At 36.0% G+C, this 22620-nt stretch overlaps 3 protein-coding genes across 3 annotated transcripts in view; 1 reads left to right on the plus strand and 2 right to left on the minus strand.

The window, feature by feature from the left end:
• The window catches only part of ARSG (arylsulfatase G), a 996823-nt gene extending 980468 nt beyond the window's left edge, over positions 1 to 16355 (minus strand). Inside the window, exon 1 of the mRNA XM_051995241.1 lies at positions 16311 to 16355. The gene's annotated coding sequence lies outside the window, so the exon portion shown is untranslated. The remainder of the gene's footprint in view (positions 1 to 16310) is intronic.
• Positions 1 to 22620, minus strand: part of CEP112 (centrosomal protein 112) — a 589318-nt gene that overhangs the window by 17809 nt on the left and 548889 nt on the right. The window contains exon 24 of the mRNA XM_051996640.1: positions 2034 to 2135. Coding sequence (XP_051852600.1) covers positions 2034 to 2135 — 102 coding nt within the window. The remainder of the gene's footprint in view (positions 1 to 2033; positions 2136 to 22620) is intronic.
• LOC127560567 (60S ribosomal protein L9) lies at positions 3772 to 4451 on the plus strand. The gene has a single exon (XM_051995251.1). It carries the CDS (start codon positions 3791 to 3793, stop codon positions 4367 to 4369), a length of 579 nt encoding a protein of 192 aa, XP_051851211.1. The 5' UTR covers positions 3772 to 3790; the 3' UTR covers positions 4370 to 4451.

Raw genomic sequence — 22620 nt, forward strand, 5'->3', positions numbered from 1 at the left:
TAAAATATATTTTATTACTCAAACTAATTTTTTTGTGTATGAAATGTGTCTTTTTTGGGGGAGGCTTTAATGAAAAAGGACACATATTACAATTCATTTTCTTCAAAGATTTTTTTTCTTTTTTATAACTATTATGATTCATTATTCTTGGGCAGGAAACTATATAGACAATGTTTACAACTCAAGCACTATTCAGTACCACTTTAGCAAACCATAATGAAAATGCCTAACTTCCATTCCTATTTCTACGTTCTCTCATTCACTGGAATCAACATTATGATGAATGATGAGATTCTGGGACTAATACCAAAAATAAAGGGTGAGGATTTGTTAGAATGTGGATTGTAAATGGGACAAAAGTTAACATGACTAACAGTAGGCGCTAAGTGGGGGGGGGGGGGGGGAGGACTTCAAATAGTTTTAATATTAGAGGGTTTTTTTGATTTGTTATTCTGAACTTGACGATCGTTAACAAACATGAGTATCTTTCTCCATGTATATTATATGTATATGTATATAAACAGAAAAAGGTAAAACATAAAACCACAAATCTCTGTTACATATAGCTTGCATTTTTAAAGAATAGAGTTCATTTCTTAATAACAGCTGGCCTCTTCCTTTCTGCTTTTTTTTTTTTAATTCTACAATAATCCTCTTTTCTTCTTATTTGTTTCTGGCATTACTGTTGCTAGTTCCCCAGCCTTTAAAAGGAAAAATCCTCTTTTGTAAGGAAAAAATTACTACAAGAAGGTAACAGACACAAATTGGCCATGTTAAAAAATACATTTCTCAAACTTCTCTTGAGTTTCCCTGCCTTTCTGTCAGGACAATAATATCCTTTATTATCATTGGTCTTTTGCAGTAATGATTTGTTATTTAGGTGATCAGAGTTAAATCATTCAAAGTTGTTGTTGTTGTGTTTCTCTTCTTCTTTTTGCATTTTTTTTGCTGAGGTAGTTGGGGTTAATTGACTTGCCCATGGTCATATAACCAGGAATTGTTAAGTGTCTGAGGCTGGATTTGAACTCAGGTCCTTTTGACTTCAAGGGTGGTGCTCTATCCACTGAGCCATCTCCTCTCCCCCCCCTTAACAATTCCTGGTTGTGTGACCATGGGCAAGTCACTTAACCCCAACTGTCTCAGCAAAAAAAGCAAAAAGAAGAAGAGAATGGGCAAATCACTTAACCCCAACTGCCACAGCAAAAGCAAAAAGCAAAAAGAAGAAGAGAAAAGAAACAGAAAAATTGTTGCAATGGCAATCCCAAAAGTCTCTCCTTCCCCTTCCTTTTCCACTCCCCTGCCTCCATCCACCAAAATCGTCATTTCCTATACAACACATCAGGACTTGCACAAAGAGTGGGCGGGGGCCATTCTTTCTCCAAGATTATATATTAATAGAGTATGGTCCAATTACTATTTAGCCTCATGTGCTTGGGACCTTAGTGCATCAACTCAAGCCTCAGCCCATTACATCGTTGTTGTTTTTTGTTTTTTGTTTTTTGTTTTTTTTTTTTACAAAGTTATTGTCTAAATACTTCTAGTTCTCTCACTTCACTCTGCATTAATTTATATGTTTTCTAGGGTTTTTCTGCACACAGCTTTTTCATTTGTTTTATGTGCATTAATTTCCCTTATAGTCATATACTAAATTTTTTCATTCATTCCCCAACTGATACCCCCCTAATTTTTTTTAAATGGAAAGGAGAAAAAATGAGCAAATGAGCAGTGCACTCTTTTTTCTACAGTATTTTTTAAAGAATAAAAGTAGAAACATTATCCAGAACTTTCCCGTTTTTAAGGCAGCCAAATAGAGAGAATGAATTCTTGACCTAGTAAGATGGTAGCTCTAAAAGAAGAAATGTTTGATTCAGAATAGTATGTAATGCTAAAAAGTATTGAGACAACATGTCTTGATCTTCACTACATTTAATTTAACTCATTTACAAATTTCTTTTCAAAAAAGGTATGCTGAGAGAATTTCAGAAACATATTTCTGGAAGAAGTATACAAAAAAGCAATATTTTAATAATTACCTGGGATTTTAATGAGCAAATGGTGTCTTCAAGCTCTTGTCTTAGAGATGCTGGCATCAGACCTTTGAGTTTTGTTTCATATTCTTGCCGTATATATGTTAGCTGAAATAGAAAAAAGTAGATTCATTTTTAAAGTTTAAACCATAAAATCCTTATTTGAAATATTAAAAATTCCCTTAAAGTCTATTTCTGAAGAGGAAAAGGTTTATTCAGAACCAGAAACCAGGCAGCTAAGATGCAATGAAAGGAAATACAGAAAAAAAACCTTTGTTAGGCAGGAATATTGTCTATGATAATTTTTTTGCACCTATAAAAAAATCTTTGCAAACAATTTCATCTGACTCAACTGAAAGATTCTAGAATGTTTTTTTCCTATTACTGATGTGTACTGTGATAGTACTTGTTTTCCATACTGTTTCTTTTAAACAACTATCAGATAGCAGTGCCTTGATGGTGGTCAGAGATAATCCCTGGCATGTCCCTAATTTGGAGAAATAATCCCAGAATTTGGTCCACTCACTACTCAGGATAAAGGGCATGACTAAAAGAATTGTTGCAATGACAAAAAAAGAGGGAATCTCAATATCTTAAGCATACTTAACACTTATTTTTCTGGGGAAAGGGGAACACATAAATTTATCTATTCCATTTACTAAGCAAATAGAAGCTAAGGCTATTTCTGATCTCTGTAACCAGATATTAAAGAGAGTTCTATCTGTTCTTTGCTTCCATAATACAAGGGCATGGGTAGAGTAATTGCCCAGTTCTGCTTTGACCTCAACTGTGGATATCTCTTTTTCACCCTGCTGGAAATCACCTCTAGGACAAGTAATAGGAGTAACTAGAGGAAGGGATGAGTGATTGGACAACTTTTTTTAAAGTTTAATATCTTTATTTTCCCCCATATACTTTTTTAAATAACTTTTTATTGACAGAACATATGCCTGGGTAATTTTTTACATTATCCCTTGCATTCACTTCTGTTCCAACTTTTCCCTTCCCTCCCTCCACCCTCTCCCCTAGATGGCAAGCAGTCTTATACATGTTAAATATGTTATAATATATCCTATTTATAATGTATGTGTGTGCAGAATCGAACAGTTCTCTTGTTGCACAGGGAGAATTGGATTCAGAAGGTAAAAATAACCTAGGGAGAAAAACAAAAATGCAAACAGTTTACACTCATTTCCCAGTGTTCTTTCTTTGGGGTATAGTTGCTTCTGTCCATCATTGATCAACTGGAACTGAATTAGATCTTCTCTTTGTCGAAGAAATCCACTTCCATCAGAATATATCCTCATATAATATTGTTGTTGAAGTATATAATGATCTCCTGGTTCTGCTCATTTGACTTAGCATCAGTTCACATAAGTCTCTCCAAGCCTCTCTGTATTCATCCTGCTGGTCATTTCTTACAGAACAATAATATTCCAAAACATTCATATACCACAATTTATTCAGCCATTCTCCAATTGATGGGCATCCCCTCAATTTCCAGTTTCTAGCCACTATAAAAAGGGCTGCCACAAACATTTTGGCACATACAGGTCCCTTTCCCTTCTTTAGTATTTCTTTGGGATATAAGCCCACTAGTAGCACTGCTGGATCAAAGGGTATGCACAGTTTGATAACTTTTTGGGCATAATTCCAGATTGCTCGCCAGAATGGTTGGATTCATTCACAACTCCACCAACAATGCGTCAATGGGTTGGACAACTTTTAAAGAATATATGCGCTTTAGCCATTTCACCTCCAGAATGAAGACCATCCTCAGTAACCAGACGGTCGACATCCCGGAGAATGTCGATGTGTCTCTGAAAGGTCGGACAGTTATCGTGAAGGGCCCCAGAGGAGTCCTCCGCAGGGATTTCAACCACATCAATGTGGAGCTCAGTCTCCTTGGAAAGAAGAAGAAAAGGCTCCGGGTGGACAAGTGGTGGGGAAATCGCAAAGAACTTGCAACAGTGCGCACAATCTGCAGCCATGTACAAAATATGATCAAAGGCGTCACCCTGGGTTTTCGTTACAAGATGAGGTCTGTGTATGCTCACTTCCCCATAAATGTTGTTATTCAAGAGAATGGCTCACTTGTTGAAATCAGAAATTTCTTGGGTGAGAAATATATCCGAAGAGTACGCATGAGACCAGGTGTTGCTTGTGCTGTTTCCCAAGCCCAAAAAGATGAGTTAATTCTTGAAGGAAATGATATTGAACTTGTGTCAAACTCAGCTGCCCTGATCCAGCAAGCCACCACAGTCAAAAACAAGGATATCAGAAAATTCTTGGATGGTATCTATGTTTCTGAGAAAGGCACAGTGCAACAAGCTGATGAATAAGATGCCAAAGGCCGCATCCTGAGGAGTCGACACTTATTCAGATGTCAAAATAAAAATACTTTTTGTCAAAAAAAAAAAAGAATATATGCCTGAACATTAATGTATATATAAATACATATGTGTATGAGCACTTCACTCCTTTTATGCTTTTGTATCTCCCCATCTCCTAAATGGAGCTGTGATCAGATGATTAGTTTAATATATGCTATGCCCTGAATACTATAAGTTTATGACATAAACAATTTGTTTGAAATATTTGGAAACAGGTGTTTGTTACTGAATATAACAAGAAAATGTATGTAACTATGCATATAAGGCAAGTTCCACAATATACCAAAGAAATTAAAATAAAAATCTGTTAGTTGAATTTACCTGCCAATGCCAAAGGTTTTTAGCTGAGCAAAATTAATTTGAACCAGTGAAGCAATTTGTATTTAGGAAACACTTTGCTACATACTAAAATCCTATGTCAACTATGCTAGGATATCATTTTCCAATCTTGAAAATGTGGCTTTTGATTATATGTTATATGTTTTATTCCTAAGGGAAAAGATGAAGTAATGAAAAAGTATTTCCCCCATTGATGCAAAGTCTTTGTAAATGAAACATATTTTGGCTTGCATATACATTGGCATTTCTCACAGTCTCTTGGACTAAATTCCAGTTGCAACATCTGGCAGCTAATTAAAATGAAATGAAAATTGTTACTTAAGTTAAAATATATTTGTAAATAAAAGCTTATAGGCAACATTTCATTTCTTATCACTCAGTTTATATCAATACCACATCTAAAATTTTGAACTAGTCTTTTTTAAAAATAGCTCTTTATTCATTTTAGTAAAAGCCAACATAACCCCAGAAAAATATATCTCCTCCCTTTTAAAGCAAATACCCCAATAGATGTCTGAATATCTACAAATTACTTAACTTTTTCTGTTTCCTACCTAAATGCTTCCATTAAAAAAAAATTATAATGAATTTGTGAAGGACAAAAAGACATATAGAAATAATTTGTCACATAACCAAAATTGGACTTACTATATTTGGAAAGATTTAAAATCTTCTCATCTATGAAAAAATGTTTATTGCCAAAAAAAATTCGTCCTGAATTTCAAGTCTGAGTTTTAGAACTGTACTGGAATATTATTAAAAAAATACAATATTACATTAAGTAGAAAGCAAGTTTATTTGTCAGAATCATGGATATAAATCCAATTGCTTTGACTTCTATCTTTGTGGTTAATAACCATATAAATGTGTCTAAGCTATTGAAATAGCAAAATGAAAATATTGCAGATTTTTAGTCTGACATACCTGTGACTCTTGTGGAACAATCAGGAGGGAGAATTTAGCATGTTGTTCTCCCGACTTGATTCTCTTCCTCTCCCCACCTCCCCTTCTTTCTCTGTCTCTCTTTTTCCTTCCCTCCTCCAAAATGTATGTGCATGCACATACATACAAATACATAAAAGCATACACACACATATACATACATATATACATATATAAAACATATCTATCATTGTTGCTTCCTAACCACATTGTGTGTGGATATACCATCCTTTTATCTTCACCATGGTCATTGTAACTTCTACCATATCCTCAAAAATTGATAAAGAGAATAGTGAAATTCTGGATGACAAGACACACAATAAGGATGTCTTTGCAATGCACCAAATAATTGAATGGAAAACAGTATATTAAATATTATGTGGCTAACAGTATTCAAATAACAATTCAAATTGAAGGCCAATTCTTTCAAATCTCCTAACTCCTCCCTGTCTCCCTAAAACACTTAATAAAGAACCTAACTTTATCTAATCTAACTTTACTGAGAAAATGTAGGACATTTGCTATGAATTCTTTTCCCCTCCTTTTCATCTCAAAACCTCTTGATATGACCCCTCTCCCCTATCCCCTACTCTCTGATAATGAAGCACTCCTTGTCCTTGCCATTTTCTTGATTACATCCTCTCCTGTTTTCTTCAGCAAATTGTCTACTCAAAAATCCCTGCCTCCCTCAAAATTTAACATCTCTTTCTACTGGTTTCTTCTCTACTGCTTACAAACAGGCCCAAATTTCCTCCATCATTAAAAAATCTTCCCTCAACCCTTATCCTACATCTCTTCCCTTTCTTATCTATCCTAGAAAAAATTAGCTATATTTATTGCCTTCACTTTGTCTCCCTTTTCCCACTCAATCATTTAAAATTATATTATATTTTCTGTTCCAAATTCTCTTCCTCTATTCCTCCCCTACCTATTGAGAAGGCAAGAAGTATACATATGAAATCAGGCAAAACATGTTTCTGCAATAACTATGTTAAAACAAAACAAGAGACAGAAAGATAAAAATGTTTTAATCTGCACTCTGAGTCCATCAATTCTTGCTGGAGATATGATTTTTCATCATTCTCAACCATTTTGTAATCTGTTTTCTTACAACTTTCTCAATAACTCTTTCCAAAGTAATCAATGATCTCTTAATTGTCAAGATATATAGGCATCTTTATCATCTATCTATTTATCTATCTGTCTGTCTGTCTGTTTTGTTTAATTCTCTTACTGCTTGACTTCTCTGCTGATACTGATGATCACTCTCTCCTGTATAATTTCTCCTTCTGGATTTTCTGGTTCTTCTACTTGATTCTTCACTACTCTTTCCTGGTTCTTCTATAAGGCTCATTACTTTCTTAATCTCCCTTAGTCTTATTTTCCATATCATAACCCATCACTATGAATGTGCTCCAAGGCTCTGTCATGGGTTGGTTCTCTCTCCCTCTCTTTCCCTCTTTCCTCCTCCTTTCCCTCTTTCTTTCCTTTCCCTCCCTTTGTCTCTGTCTCTGTCTCTGTCTCTCTCTCTTCCTCTCCTCCCTTCTCCTTTCCTTTCCCCTTTCCTCCTCTCCCCTCCCCTTCTCTCTTCCCCCCTTCTGTCTTCCCCTCCCCTCCCTTCTCCTCTTTCCCCCCTCTCCCTTTCTCCCTCTCTCTTTCTCTCTCCCTTTCCCTCGAACTTTCCCCTTCCCCTCTCTCTCTGTCTCTCTCTAGATCATCTTCCATAGGTTCAGAACTGTGGATATAGCACACAAATAAATATATCTAGCTCCAGTGGTACATAACCAACTGCCTACAATACATTTCAAACCAATTATTCTGGAATATCCCTGAACTCAACAAGTCCAAAACAAAATTCCTTAACTTTCCCTCTAAATTCGCTATTCTTCCAGATTTTTCTATTCTATTAAAAGCATTAATCATTCTTACAGTCTCCCAAATTTGTAACTTACTGCATATACAACCGTCAAATGTTGATGTTTCTACCTTCACAACTTTTGAATCAGACATTTCTCTTTTTAAATAGCCACTACTTTAGTTCAGGCCTTTATCAACTGTCACTTATACTTCTCCAATACCTCTTAATTAACCTCACTCTATACCCATACAGTTACCAAACTTTCTTTCCTTAATCATACATATGTCTCTGTCATTCATTCAATGTCCTGTGACTTCCAAGTTTATTTAGGCTAAAATATACAGTTTAGCCCTTCAAAATTCACACAGATTTTTCCCAATCTATGATTCCAGGTCTTTCTTCCATTTATAACCACATTCAATTCTTACCTCCATGCATCTGCACTGGCTCTTTCCTATGCCTGGAGATTTGCCTACTCATCTCTACTTCCTATAATCCTTCTTTCTTCAACATTCTGCTCAAGCAGCACCTCCTGACACAAAATATTTCCTGGTCCTAACTGCTAGTGTCCTTTCTCCCCAGTTACCTTGTAATTATTGGTATTTATGTGTGTGTATGTGTCTGTGTGTGTGTATATGTGATACATGATATGGTGGGTATGTGTGTGATAAGTGTGATGTGGTGTGTGTATATGTGGTACATGATATGGTATGTGTTTGCAACTAGGTGATGTAGTAGATAGAGTCCTGGCCCCAGAGTCAGGAAGACTTAAGTTCAAATCTGGCCTCAGACACTAGCTTTATGATCCTGAGAAAGTCACTTAACCCTGTTTGCTTTAGTTCTTCATCTCTAAAATGAGCTGGAAAAGTAAATAGCAAACACTCTAGTATCTTTGCTAAAAACAAAACAAAACAAAACAGAACAAAAACAAATGGGGTCACAAAGAGTTGGACATACTGGAAATGACTGAAATAATAAAAGAGAGAGCGCGCGCGCGTGTGTGTGTGTGTGTGTGTATGTGTGTGTGTGTGTGTGTGAGAGAGAGAGAGAGAGAGAGAGACAGACAGACAGACACCTATTACAATGTGAGTGCTTTGAGAATGGGGATTGCTCCATTCTTCGTATTGGCCCGCGCTGAGTCTGGCATATAAGTAGGTACTTGATAAATGCTTGTTTTGATTTTGTCCTGGTCTATATCTACATAATTCATGCCTTACTCCAGATAGTTGTGTTACAAATGCATACCACCGGTAACATTTTATTTCAGTTTTAAAAGTTACTAAGGTAACTATGAATAATGAGCATATACGAATAGACTTTGGATGCTGAATTGAAATTTGTAGCAAAAATTATTTGGCAGATATTTAATGACATACATAATTGTGATTATGCTATACAGCTGATTATGGATACATGATATGCAATTCACATAGTAACCATAAAAGATATTACTTTCACATGATCAAGTTTTTCAGAGTTAATTATTAAAAGGGGCAACCAAATAGTGCAGAAAGCTGCTCTGAAAAGTGACTCTGATTGGCATCTACTGAAGTGGTAGACATCAATGACTATGAAGACACAAACATATAGGAGGGCACAGATTTTCCTGCTTCTCTGGCAGGAGGTCCCCATAACTCAGGGATCTGAAGATCCTCCAGCTGAACAGAAGCTCTTGTCCCAAATGTGGAAAGTCTGGAGAGGATAAACACTGGAATAGGGAGGCTAGGTTATATTAAGATGGCAAGAGTGTGGGGGAAGGTGGTTAATTTCCATCTGTTGTGGTAAATAGCACCTTCATTAAGAAGTGGAGATCTGATGGGACAGTTATGTCTTGGAACTGCTTTTTCCTCATTTCCACCCACACCCCAACTTTATATTTGAGAGGAATAAGATAAATTATGTGATTTAAGAAGAGGACCCCAATCAAAAATATTTCTTTTCACATTTCCTAAAAGTTTGCTAATTAGATTCACTTGAACATATAAGCAAAGATTCTTGGAAGGGTCAAAGAAGAAATCTGAAGCTTTCCTTGCTTTAATAAAGGTTGTTTTAATTAGATTGTAAGATAAGCATTAAGAGAATGAGTTGGCTGTAATAAAAGGAGTAGTGAAGAAAAGATTATACTGGTGGCAATTTTGGACCATGGTGTAATTTTGAGTCTACAGTGAGGAGCTTTGCATAGCCAAAGGCAACATGAGGACTTCTGGTTTGGGAGGATTAGGGTGAAAGAAACACAAGAAGGCGAGAGAGAGCCATAGGTAAATTCTGCCTAAGGAGGAGTGGACAGCTATCAAGTGAACAGAAAGTGAACAAAAGGAGAAGATGTATTTTGGAATAAGTCCCTAGCAATTGTGGATAGCCAATAGATTCTTTAGGTGTACTTTTCAGAATCTGAAATATTTAGAGTATAATGACATAATAGTTAAAGGGCTGAACTTGGAGTCAGGAAGGCTTGCCTCAGTCACTCGATATGTGGCACTATATAAGTGACAACCTCTCTTGGTCTTAATTTCCTCATTTGTAAAATGGGGAAGCTAATAGCACCTACTTCACAGGATTATCAGGAGGATCCAATGAGCTACTATATGTAAAGTGCTTTGCTAATCCCAAAGTACTATGCAATACATACAATACTATGAAGTACTATATACATGCTAACTATTATTATGATTTATTTTGAACTTAAAGCAACAGACTATAGTTTAATATGATACGAAAAGAGTATGTAAAAAAAAAGTCTTGGAAAAAAGGACATAAAAAGGGTTGTTTCTCTCTCTCTCTCTCTCTCTCTGTGTGTGTGTGTGTGTGTGTGTGTGTGTACCAGAGGAAAAGGTTCACTCTATTCTTCTAAAGAAATTCATTTTATCTGGTATTAAAAATGTTTCCACAGCAACTGCAAAGATTCATTTTCAGCAAGGCTCACTGAAGCATATCTTATGTACTTTGATACTAAATGTGAAGTAAAAAATAAGTTAAAATAGTCATAAAATTTCTAAATAACCTTTTTAATATTCATCTTTATCTTTTGCTTTCATAAATGTTAAAACCACAGTTTTTCTTTTCAAAGTGGTTTGGTCCCCAATTCACTACACTGATTAGTAATAGACTCTAATTCATTATTGCTCATAAGACCCACTTTATTCTATATGGGAGTTAGTAAGCCTGTTATTTAGATAATGTATTTGGGCTCAAGAGAAAGAGTAGTGGTTGATTTATGAAATAGCTGCAAAGCTCTGAGGCTTGAAGAATATCATGCATCTGGTTTACAGAAAAGTGTAATGATGATAGTAGCAAGAAAAGAAATTCTCATTTCCTTAAACAGATACTGGTGACACCAAAATAAAGGCAATGAGGTGAGCCTTAAGGTCTTTTTAAAGCTGGCATGCTTTCAATCATTATATTGAAATGGGCATTTCCAAATCTTCACTGTCACAAAAAGGTAAATGATACATAAGTCAGACAAGACTTCTAGGTGTCTTCTTAGGTAAACAGAAAAGAATCTTAAACAAGAAAACCCAGGACTATGTTAGTTGCCAAATTTTCAAATATTTTGCTTAAAAATTCTATCCCTGATTTGGTACATCAAATGGTTATTATGGAGATTTAAAATTTTATATTAAATAAAAATATAAAACATCAAAGCATAGGGTAATATTTTGTATTTATTTTATTTCTTCCTCTTGACTTGATTGTGATATTGACTTCAGAAAAACAATAACAACCAAACCATAAAAATAATAGGAAGTATATCCCATAGAAAAATTTAGCTTATAAAAAGATATCATGTAAAAATCAAAATGATACTGGCTATGTATAATATAAACATGCCTTCATATATATTAGATGTGTATAAGTAGTAAATTATAACCTCAGGCACATGAATATCAGATGCCAACATGGAAAAAATTAACAAGGATCTTAAGAAGGGCAAGAATAAACCAACTCAGAAAATCTTTTTTGAAACATAAAAATCAAATCTTTAATCAGTACACAGGACTGAAAATGTATGAGAAAGCTTCAAATAAGGCAAGATGGGAGGCAATCACAGTGGGTGTGTAAGGCTGCTGAGAAGATGAAAAAGCGATCCACCCTAGAGCTTCATACTTAAGGAATAGACATTGCTCTGTTCCCACCTCTAGGTCTCTTCTTTCTTTGCTGTCAGTAGTTGTTTCTTTCTTTCTTTTTTTTTTAATTTAAAGATGTGTGTGTGTGTGTGTGTGTGTGTGTGTGTGTGTGTCTCCACAGTATTTGCAAAATCTCATCATTTCTTCCTCCTTTCCCCCAAAATAATAGCCATTTTCTAGATTGATTCTGTGTGATAAGAACATAGCAATTGTAAAAGCAATGGTAATTAATTACTGTGCCAATCATATGTTAATTAGTTCTCCCTCATAATACCTTGCATACAATAATAAGTATGTTGTATTTTAATGTTCAAGATAGACTCCCTCAAAATATCTTTCCTGTACCAATTCCTGATTATCTCTCTTTATTTTTTCATTCAGGTCACCCTAATTATCTCTCTTTTTTTCATTCAGGCTGCTCATTTCCTTAAGCACCATTTTCTAATCCTGATGATCCCTATGAACTATAGACACTACTCTCTATTTTACACAAGGCAGATATACATATCATGGAATTATGAAAACGATTCTGTGTGATAAGAACATGACAATTGTAAAAGAATGGAGATTACTGTGCAAATCATATGTTAATTAGTTCTCCCTCATAATGCCTTGCATACAATAAAAATGTGTTGTACTGAATCAACCAATTAACAAATATTTATACACACACACACATATACTCCTAGTATTCAAGGTCATGGGAGACAAAGAAGTAGAACAAACAATATCTGCTCTCAAGGAGATTGTAATCAAATTGAAGAGACAAACCTAACACATATAATACCAGGAGATGGAACAATGTGTAATTTATAGTTTGGATTTGAAGCATGTTGGTGTTCCAAGAATTCAAAATAAAGAGAGATAGTTAAAAGTTGGAATAATAGGTGAAGGCTTTGTGGAGAAAGTAGAATTTGATCTGGGTCTTGAAGGATAGGGAGAATTTATATACAGGGCAAACAGGAGGATATTCTAGTTGAGAAGAATATGACTGTAGGCATGAAAAGAAATAAGCATGGAAGGTGAAGAACTCTGTTGATGATCTGTGCTGGACTATTGTTTGGGGAAAATAATAAATAAAGGACAATTAAGGGCCAGACTAAGTTGCATTTAAGGCAAATTAGTCTGGCACTAGCATGGACCATAGGAGATTGGTGGTAAGGAGTCTCAGGAGTTAGAGGGGCTAGCCAGGAGGCTATGGGTTTAATGTATACATGAGGTTTTGAGAGCCTGCCTGGAAAAGGATGGTGGCAAAAGAGTGGAAGGAATAGAAAAAAAGGGTATTTAGAAGGAAAAAATCCATGAGATTATATTACTTGATGAGAACTGGGAGAAAAAGGAGAGGAATGAGTCAAAAATGATTCTAAGATTTCAAGTGAAGGAGAAAAAATGTGGTGTCACCGAGATAGGAAAATTGGGATGGGAGCTATTCTAAGTGGTTGGGGAAAGTTTGATTTTAGATGTATTTGTATGGTTCAGAAATGGTGAGAGATCACTATTTTAATAAAAAAAAAAGCTGGAGAGATCTCTAGAAGCAAAGCAAAGTTTATTATACATTCTCAGGAGAAGGGTGTCCCACCATCGAGCAGACAATCGAAGGGAGGAAGCACCGTAGGGGGCAGGGTCAACACTTTTAATCCCTAACGCAAATACCCCCTCCCACCACTGATCCTCATCCTTATTGGCTGAGGATCTTACATTCTAAGCGGGAACTACCGAAGAAATTGAACTTGACCACTAAGTACATAGTTGCCCATATTTGACCGAAACAGGGAGACACTGAGGTCATAGGAGGATAAGAGGAAGGGGACTTAAGTATGCCCTTAGGAGGATAGCTGGAAGGGGACTTAAGTATGCCCTTGACTTAATGCTTAAAGTCCTTCAGGCCTACTCAAACTTTGAAATAGATGAAGCCTTACTTGATTTTCATAACTGTCTTGAAAGATCTCACCTCATCTCGTTCACATTGAATTTGAGGTTATAATGGGATATCCAAATAGAACTGAAAATACAGAATTGTAGCTAGGTAAAGAGGATAAGACCAGAATTATCAATCTAAGAGTCATTCACATAGAGATGATATTTGAATTCATGATAATGGATGAGTTCTCTGAAGTGAAAAGCAGAAGGTCAAGAATTAAGAATTGGGGAGTGTTAAGTTAATAGGAACACAGAACCCACCTCTCCTCCCCCTCCAAAAAAAAGGAACTTGAAAACAGTAAATATAAAGAGTTGAGAAGCAGAACAGTTGAAGGACATGGAAACTAAGAGAGGACTTTTTTTTTTTTCCCAAAAAAGGATAGATTCAAAAATATCAAATGCTTTGAAGAGGTCAAGGAGAGATGAAGGAAAAAAAGCCTTTTTTTTATACAATTGACTCTAAATATTGTTAATGAAGAGGGGACCCTGAAACTCTAAAAATTCTTAAAAGAGAAAATCTCCTTCAACTCTGCCTCAGTGAGGGACCCTGCCCAGAGGGACAAACAGTTTCATCCTTGTTATCTGGGTGGGGTCAGCTCAGTCCTGAAACTCATTGAATTCAATTCAAATTCCAGCTCAAGCTGAAACCCAGCGGATGAGCCAACTTGGGACTCCACCCAGGAGTTCCCTTCAGCTAAAGTGCCCATTATAAAAGAGCCAAATTAAAACCTTCTCTTTTCAGAGGTTCCAAACATGCCAGCTATGCTATGCCATGCTATGCTTCTGTCCCTGGAATACTCTTTCCAGTGCAATCCTCTCTTTATCCTCACCTATTTCTTAACCAGACTTTATGCCTCTCTGCCAGGATTTCTAACCTTACTTCCAATCCCCATAATAAACCTCTTTTATCAATCTAGGTTTTGGGGTCTGAAAATTCTTTTACAGAGAACCTTTGCACCCTCAGTAGGGAGTCCCCCAAATTCCCTATCCTTGCGCTGAATCCCAAGGGGTTGTAGGGGAGCCAAACCTCTCCATTTGGTTCCCTGAACCTGGAACCTGCCACTAGACCTTATCATTTAACTCCCTGACCATCAGAAACCCTAATCTCGTTTTGGTTCCCTAAATCTAAACCTTATTATTACTATATGACCAATCTAATATAGGTCCTATAAGGCCTTAAGAGTTTTATAGTTAATATTAGTGATACAAATATTGACATATATATGAAAATTATCTTTAAAGGGCTGATTTACAAATTATTTAAGGAATTGATTTGAATTTACAAGAATAAAAGATCAAAGAATATGATCATTTTCAAGGGAAGAAACCCAAGCTATCAATGGTTAAAAAAATTTCCAAAATTGAGAAAATGCTCATCAATTGGTGAATAGCTGAACAAGTTGTGGTATATTATTATAATGGAATATTATTGTGTTATAAGAAGTAATGAGCAAGATTATTTCAAAAAAACCTGGACTTACATGAATGGATACAAATTGAAGTGAGCAGATCCATAAGAATACTGTGCACAGTAACAGCAATATTGTATGATGATTAACTGTGAATGACTTCTCTATTAATGACTTATCTATCTTTAGCAATCTAAGACAATTCTAAAGTTGTCATGATGAAAATGCTATTTACTTCTAGAGAAAGAACTGATAAAGTCTAAATACAAATCAAAGCATACTATCTTTCTGTGTGTGTGTGTGTGTGTGTGTGTGTGTGTGTTTTGGTCTGGTTTTTTTTTTTTTTTTTGAATGCCTAATATAAAAATATGTTTTACATGCCTACACATGTATAATCCATATCAGATTGCTTCCTGTTAGGAGTGGGGGGAGGTGGTGATGAAAGGAGAAAGAGAATATGAAACTCAAAATTTAAAAAAAAATATAAAGTTTAAAAAGTTTTTACATGTAATTGGGAAAAAATAAAACTTAAAAAATAATATTCCCAGTTACTAAAAATTAGAAAAAATATAAATTAATAATAATAGCTAGTGTTTATATAGCACTTACTATGTGCCAGGCTATGCTAAGGACTTTGCAAATTTTTATATTATTTAGTCCCCACAATGATCCTAGGAGGTAGGTGTTATTATTATTCCTAGTTGGGGACACTGAGGTGTGGTGTTTTTTTTCTTCTTTAAAATAATATAAAGGTTCTCTCTGGGGGTGAGAGCAGGTTTCTCGGGGAGGTTTTCTGGAGGCAGCCTTAGTATCAGTTCAGATCAATAGTTACCCCAAACGCAGCCAGCTAGTAAAAATACAAAAGTTTATTTCTCCTTCCAATTTAGCCTGCTTAGTTGAGGCCTCTCTCTCTACTTGGTTCCAAAAGCTCCCTCCGAATGTCTCCAAATCCAAAGGTTTTGTCCCTCAGACTCTGCCTCTGCTTTCTTCAGCCTCTAGCCAGCACAAAGATGCAATGAATCTCTTGTCTCCCTCACTTGGGGCTCGGCTAGCTTTCTGGTGAGTCTTTCAGACCAGCTTGGTCTCAGTGGGGGAAGTGCAGGAGCCCAGCCACCTCAGAGAGCCTTCTCAATCTCCTGCTCAACTCTCGACTTGTACCGTGTTTCCCCAATAATAAGACACTGTCTTCTTATTTTTTTGGACAGAAAAACTCCAGAGGACTTATTTTCAGCGGAGGGCTTATTTTATTGAACATTGACAGCAATTTTAATAAACAAGTAAATGTGAACAAAAAGTACCTTTATTCAATAATGATCATGTCATCTTCTTCAACAACATCGTCATAATTGATTTAATGCTGCCACTTGTTATGCGAGGTAACCAAAGAGGTCCGATAATCTGGGATTCAGCCAGCACTCACCGCGCTAAAAAAATGAAGAACTTCTTTACAGAGAGAAGAATAGATCAAGTAATGATTCCTGCAGGAATGACTACCTATCTCCACACCCTTGATATTGTAATAAATAAGCCATTCAAGGACCATTTGCGCATGGAAGTCAATGACTACATTGAAAATAGAATGGAAAGAAATCAGCGCAGAAACTTTGTGAAGCCCTCTCTGCAAGAAGTTGGAGGGAGCTCTTGGAACCAGGCAGAGAGAGAGGCCTCAACTAAGCAGGCTAAATTGGAACGAGAAATAAACATTTATATTTTTACCAGCTGGCAGCATTTGGGGTAATTATTGATCTGAACTAACACTAAGGCTGCCTCCATACGCTGAATTCCATCCTGGATGTCTTGCGCCTCTATTTCCTTCAGAAGAAGGGGACCCAATCTGTCATGTCCAGCAATAGAGCTCTCTTTAAATGAACATGTCTTGTCCAGGTAACCTGCTCGTAGTGCCTTGGCGACACAGCTGTCAGTAATTTTATCCTATGACTTCTTCATCCAAGTCACGACTTCTTGCAGACAGGGCTTCACAAAGTTTCCACACTGATTTCTTTCCATTCTATTTTCAATGTAGTCATTGACTTCCATGCGCAAATGGTCCTTGAATAGCTTGTTTATTGCAATATCAAGGGTTTGGAGATAGGCAGTCATTCCTGCAGGAATCACTACTTGATCTATTCTTCTCTCTGCAAGGAAGTTCTTCATTTCTTTAGCGCGGTGAGTGCTGGCTGAATCCCAGATTATCGGACCTCTTTGGTTACCTCGCATAACAAGTGGCAGCATTAAATCAACCCACTTTCTTATAACGGCTTGTGTACCCCAGGCTTTTTCGATTTCAAGAATGTAAATGCCTGATACACGTTCAATCTTATCTTTCTTGCCCTTACTGATGATTAGAGGGTGGCTTTCCTTCCATCCAAACGAATTGCCAAAACACAGGCATGTATGAAGACAGAATAATAAAATTATGACCATCAGTCCTTCTTTTCACTCCATCATGCCCCTCAATAATGTTTTAACCCCATCATGCTCCCTGAGTGCTCCTTCTATCCTCCATGATGCCCCCTGAGTTCTTCTTTTATCCTCCATCATGCCCCCTCACTCCCGCTTACATACCGGGTTTTTATGTTGTCCTGCCTCAGCTCTCCTCCAATGGCGCCAGCAAGCAAATCACTGGGGAAGAACAGGATGACGTGCTCACTGCTGCAGCTCTGATTGGATGCAGCTCTGAGGCGGCGTGCGTTTCACTGGCGGGGGGGGGGGAGGGGGCTGAAGGGGGGGAGGGGACAGTGCATACAGAGGGTACCGTAAGGTAGCGGGTATCGCAGGGGATCACCTTCACTACAGTAGCAATCTCAATAGGGCTTATTTTCGGGGGAGGGCTTATTTGAGAGGAATCTTACACAGCAAGGGGAGGGCTTATTTTCGGGGTAGGTGTTATTATCGGGGAAACACGGGTAGCTTCTTCCTCTCAAAATTCTTCTTCCGCTACCAGCCAGCCAAGTGGAAAATATTCGAATGAATCACTCTTCACTGGCTTATATATGACTCTTCTGAGAGAATGGGATTATGGGTTTTCTCCCATAGTTTCTCTGGCCCTAAGAGCTTCAAGGGAGGTGTGAATTCAGATATATCATACTAAACCCTGAAATTTCCCAAAGGTGTGAACTCCAATGAGTAAAGGTGCAAACACAAGCATTGTATCATTTAGTTCTACTTAGTATCTTGTTTCAGGTTCTGGCCAACACATCTTCTTGTAAGATCAAATCAATAATCTATCAACTCTATGAGTCAGCAGTTTGTAAAGATTCCAACATCTCCCCCTTTCTTTTGTTTTAGAACATAGGGTGGTCATGACCTCCCTGACTTCTCAAGGAGGTGAGAATCCCCAAAAAAGGTGATCATGCCTTCCCTGACACCTCAGGAAGGAAGATGAAAACACCAAAGGAAATAGGAAATCAAATCAGATTAGCGGGTTTCTGAAGGGGCTCACTTGCAACAGGATTCCAACACTGAGGCAAATAGGAATTTTTTTTTTAAAAAGTGACTTGCCTAAGTCATGCAATTGGTGTCTGAGGATAGATTTTAACTCAGTCTTTGACTCCTTGCTCAAGACTCTATTAACGGAGACACCTAGCTGCCTCAAATTAAAGCTATTCTGAATCTCTAATTTGAACTCATTATATTAGAATTTTTTTTATTTTGTAATTTCTCTTTTGGTATGGAAGTACCAAGTGAAGAATGAGATAAAATATTTCCTACATTTCAATTACAGGTCATGTGGAAAGATCTTATGACCCTTAGGATACAATTACAAAGAAGTAAGCAGGGTAAAATGAAAATATAGGAATAATAATGTATTTGATGAAGCTGTGAACTGGTCTACCATTCTGTAAAACAATATAGAACTATGCCCTCAAAAGGTATGTTCAAAAAGAACTTAATTGTGTTTCTCCTACTTAATGGAACTGTTAGTAGGCTTATACCCAAAGATATCAAAGAAATAAGAGGTTCTACAAGTGTGAAGATATGTATAGCAGCTCTTTTGTGGTGGCAAAAAATTGGAAACTAAATGTATGTCCATAAATGGAGTAAGACTGGCTCATTTGTGGTATATGAATTTGATGAAACACTATTATGCTACAAGAAATGAGTAAACATATGATTTTGAAGAGAATAGGAAAGATTTATATTAATATGATGCAGAATTAAGCAAGCAGAATTAAAATACTTTATAGATAACTTTAATACTGTAAAAAAATCAATAATTTGAAGAATTTTTTAAACTGATAAAGAATGAAATGAGAAAAACTAAGAGAACAATTTATACAATAAAAATATTTTGATGACATACTTTGAAAATTTCAGAGCTTTGGCCAATACAATGAGTATTTATGATTCTTGAGAGATAATGAATTTAGGGTAGAGAATGAAATATTTTTTAATACAGCTAAATAGGGGCTTTGTTTTGGTTGAATATGAATTTATGTTACAAGAAATTTGTTTCATTTTTTGCCTCCTTTACTTCCTTCCTTCCTTCTACTTTCTTGCTTTCTTTTTTCTTTTATTCATTCATTCTTTCTTTGTTAATAAGGTAGTATGTGTGAGGAACAGAAAAGGGATATCTCTTCATTTAAAGAGGAAGAGATGTAATAGGTATAGGATGTTGCATTCACTTTCAAATAAGGTCACTGTATTGTTAGCTTTGCTTGATTGTTTTACTTTGTTACAAGAAAGCTCTTGAAAGGATAATCTGGAAATTTTGTAAAACAAAAATAAAACAAAAAGTCTTTTAAAAAAAAGAACCCAATCAGAAACGACTAATCATAATTATAGCTATCTACTTCCTGAACGTTGACAGATTCAAGCTGCAGACTGAGACACACATCTTTGGACATAGCTAGTTCAGGAATTTATTTTGTTTGACATATATATTTGTTGAAGAATTTTATTTTTCATTCTTTAAGAAAAAAATTGAAGGGGAGGAGATGGCTCAGTGAGTAGAGCACCAGCCCTGAAGTCAGGAGGACCTGAGTTCAAATCCAGCCTCAGACACTTAACAATTCCTGGTTGTGTGACCATGGGCAAGTCACTTAACCCCAACTGCCTCAGCAAAAGAAAAAAAAAAAAAAAAAAGAGAGAGAGAGAGAGAGAGAAGAGAAAAAAATTGAGGAGATGGGATGGAGAGAAAGTAAATGCTTGTTAATTGAAAAAAATGTGAAGCTTAAAACCAAGAAAAATGTCTTTAAATATTTGAAAAGCTATAGTGAGTGGTAGTATGATTCAATAGAACAGATAGTATGGTAGCCTCAGAGTCAGGAAGTGCTACCTCAGATAGACCCTGGTTATGTGGTCCTCAGCAAGTTACTTCTCAATGAACCAGGTGACACTTGAAGAGTATAAATTGCAGAGCAGATGTGCTCTGCTCCATTGGCAGGAGAAGCTTCCTATGCTATGAAAACACAGAATTAGATTTATCTTGTGAGGCTCCAATCAATGAACAATCAATAAACATTTATATACCTAGTATGTGTTAGGAACTATGCTAGGCAACTGGGAATTAATGAATTAAGTTGTCTGTTTTTGTCTGGAATTATGATTTTATCAGCATAAAGAACTCCAAAAACTCCTTCAACCAATACAGTATGTCACTGTTCTACAATCTATATTTTAATTGCCTGGAATCACTGAAAGTGTAAGCTATTTGACCAGGATCATAGAGTCAGCATGTATCAGACGTAGGGCTTTCACGGAGGACTTCCTAATTCAGAGCCCTGTCCTCTATCCATTACTCCAAACTGCCTCACAATTAAGCAGTTGGCTTCATTAAATGAGAATTTTTCATCAATGGGTAAGAAACTGCACTCACTAAAATTTATTTTCAAATTATTTGATTTGGTTAGGTATTTCTAAGAATGTGTTAAGACAATTTTGTTTTCAAATCAGACAAACTAAGAGCTTTAGCTCTTACATGCTTAAATTAAACTACAGAATTACAAGGGTTCTCCCTTAAAGAAAATAATTATCTTTGCTCACCAACCCCTCCCCCCCCCAATTTGTAAGAGATTTTACACAAAACAGAAAACAGTACAAAGAAGGTTAATATTTCACTGATACATAGAACTTTAATTAACATTGACAGGAATTTCTATATGAATCTCTCCTCTTAACCATTAAGAAGATAAAACCCAGGCCCTTATCTAAGAGGAACACCCCCCCTTTCCGCCTCCCCCCCCCCCCTCACAACCTCTAAATACTCTGGAAAACAATCACTGACAAGTCATGATCTTTCATATATTTGCAGAGCAAATAAAAGAAGCATTCTTAAATTTAAAACAACTAAAGAGTTTTAGGTTTATGAAAAGAAAAAAATGAGGTTCTATGGAAGGCAGTAGGCAAGATTTGTAGTCTAATAATAACTGAGATAAGCTCATTTTTAGAAAACACTTAAGTTAGCATTAGGATTTTTCCCCCAGAATAAACTCTTGTGACAAGGGTTTATCACAGGCATAATGACATAAATTACTGTTTATTTAAGAAGTGTTACACAAATTTTCAATGAGATAGAATAGAAATTACTAAGAGTTGAACTTATTTACCTTAAAGTATTTGGAGAGACAGCAATGTATATTTTAAAAGTCAAAGAAGTTGGCAAAGACTATTTGTTTTAACCTTCTTGGATTTTTTTACGTAAATAGATAGATAGATATCTTTACCTATATGTATATCTTTAATATAATCTGATGTTATATAGATATACACAAAATGTATAAATACATATACATATAAAAATAGCAATTAAGCTGCTGTGTCAAACATATTCATATTCTAGTATACTTTTGCATAATCAGTCAATAAACATTTATTAAGATCCAATTATGTATGAGGCAGTTTGTTCAATTCATGTGCCAGTTATCTTTCCATGGAGAGAACTTTCCCATAATACCTTGAGGACTTAAATTCAAGAATGTAAATAAAAGAATCCTTTGTTGTTGTATTTGGTCTCTTTCAATTTTGTTCAACTATTCATGACTTCATTTGTTGTTTTCTTGGCAAAGAGATTGCAGTGGTTTGTGGTTTGATTTTTCCAGCTCATTTTATAGAAGAGAAAACTGAGGCAAACAGGGTTTAGTGACTTACCCAGAGTAACAGAGCTAGTAAGAGTCAGAGGATTGCACTGTACGAATACAGAAAAGACAGTTTCTGCCCTCAAGTAGCTAATAATTTAGTGGGAGGAAGGAAGACAATAGAAAGAAAATTTTAAAAATTCTTTGTGTGTGTATATATATGTGTGGAGGAGGAAGAAGGGGAGATGAAGGTAAGTATCCAGAAAGGGGAACAATGTATTTGGATTTCTAAATTATGCTGCACATTTTTGAAATGATTAACCTGTCACTGACAGCTCATTTTACAGAAGAGAAAACTGAGGCAAACAGGATTTAGTGACTTACCCAGTGGCTCAGAGCTAAAAAGAGTCTGAAGACAGAATTGAACTCAGATCCTCCTACCACCAAAGTAGTGCTCTATCCACCACTTCACCTAAAAGAATCCTATGTGATCTCAGATTCAATTTGGGATTTTTCTTTTGAAACTCTAGTTTATAGACCATAAACATAATTTTTGCATGATTTTAAATAGCTTTGCAGAATAATTTTAAAT

Source organism: Antechinus flavipes, chromosome 4 (assembly GCF_016432865.1).
Source record: "Antechinus flavipes isolate AdamAnt ecotype Samford, QLD, Australia chromosome 4, AdamAnt_v2, whole genome shotgun sequence".
NCBI classification, from domain to species: domain Eukaryota; kingdom Metazoa; phylum Chordata; class Mammalia; order Dasyuromorphia; family Dasyuridae; genus Antechinus; species Antechinus flavipes.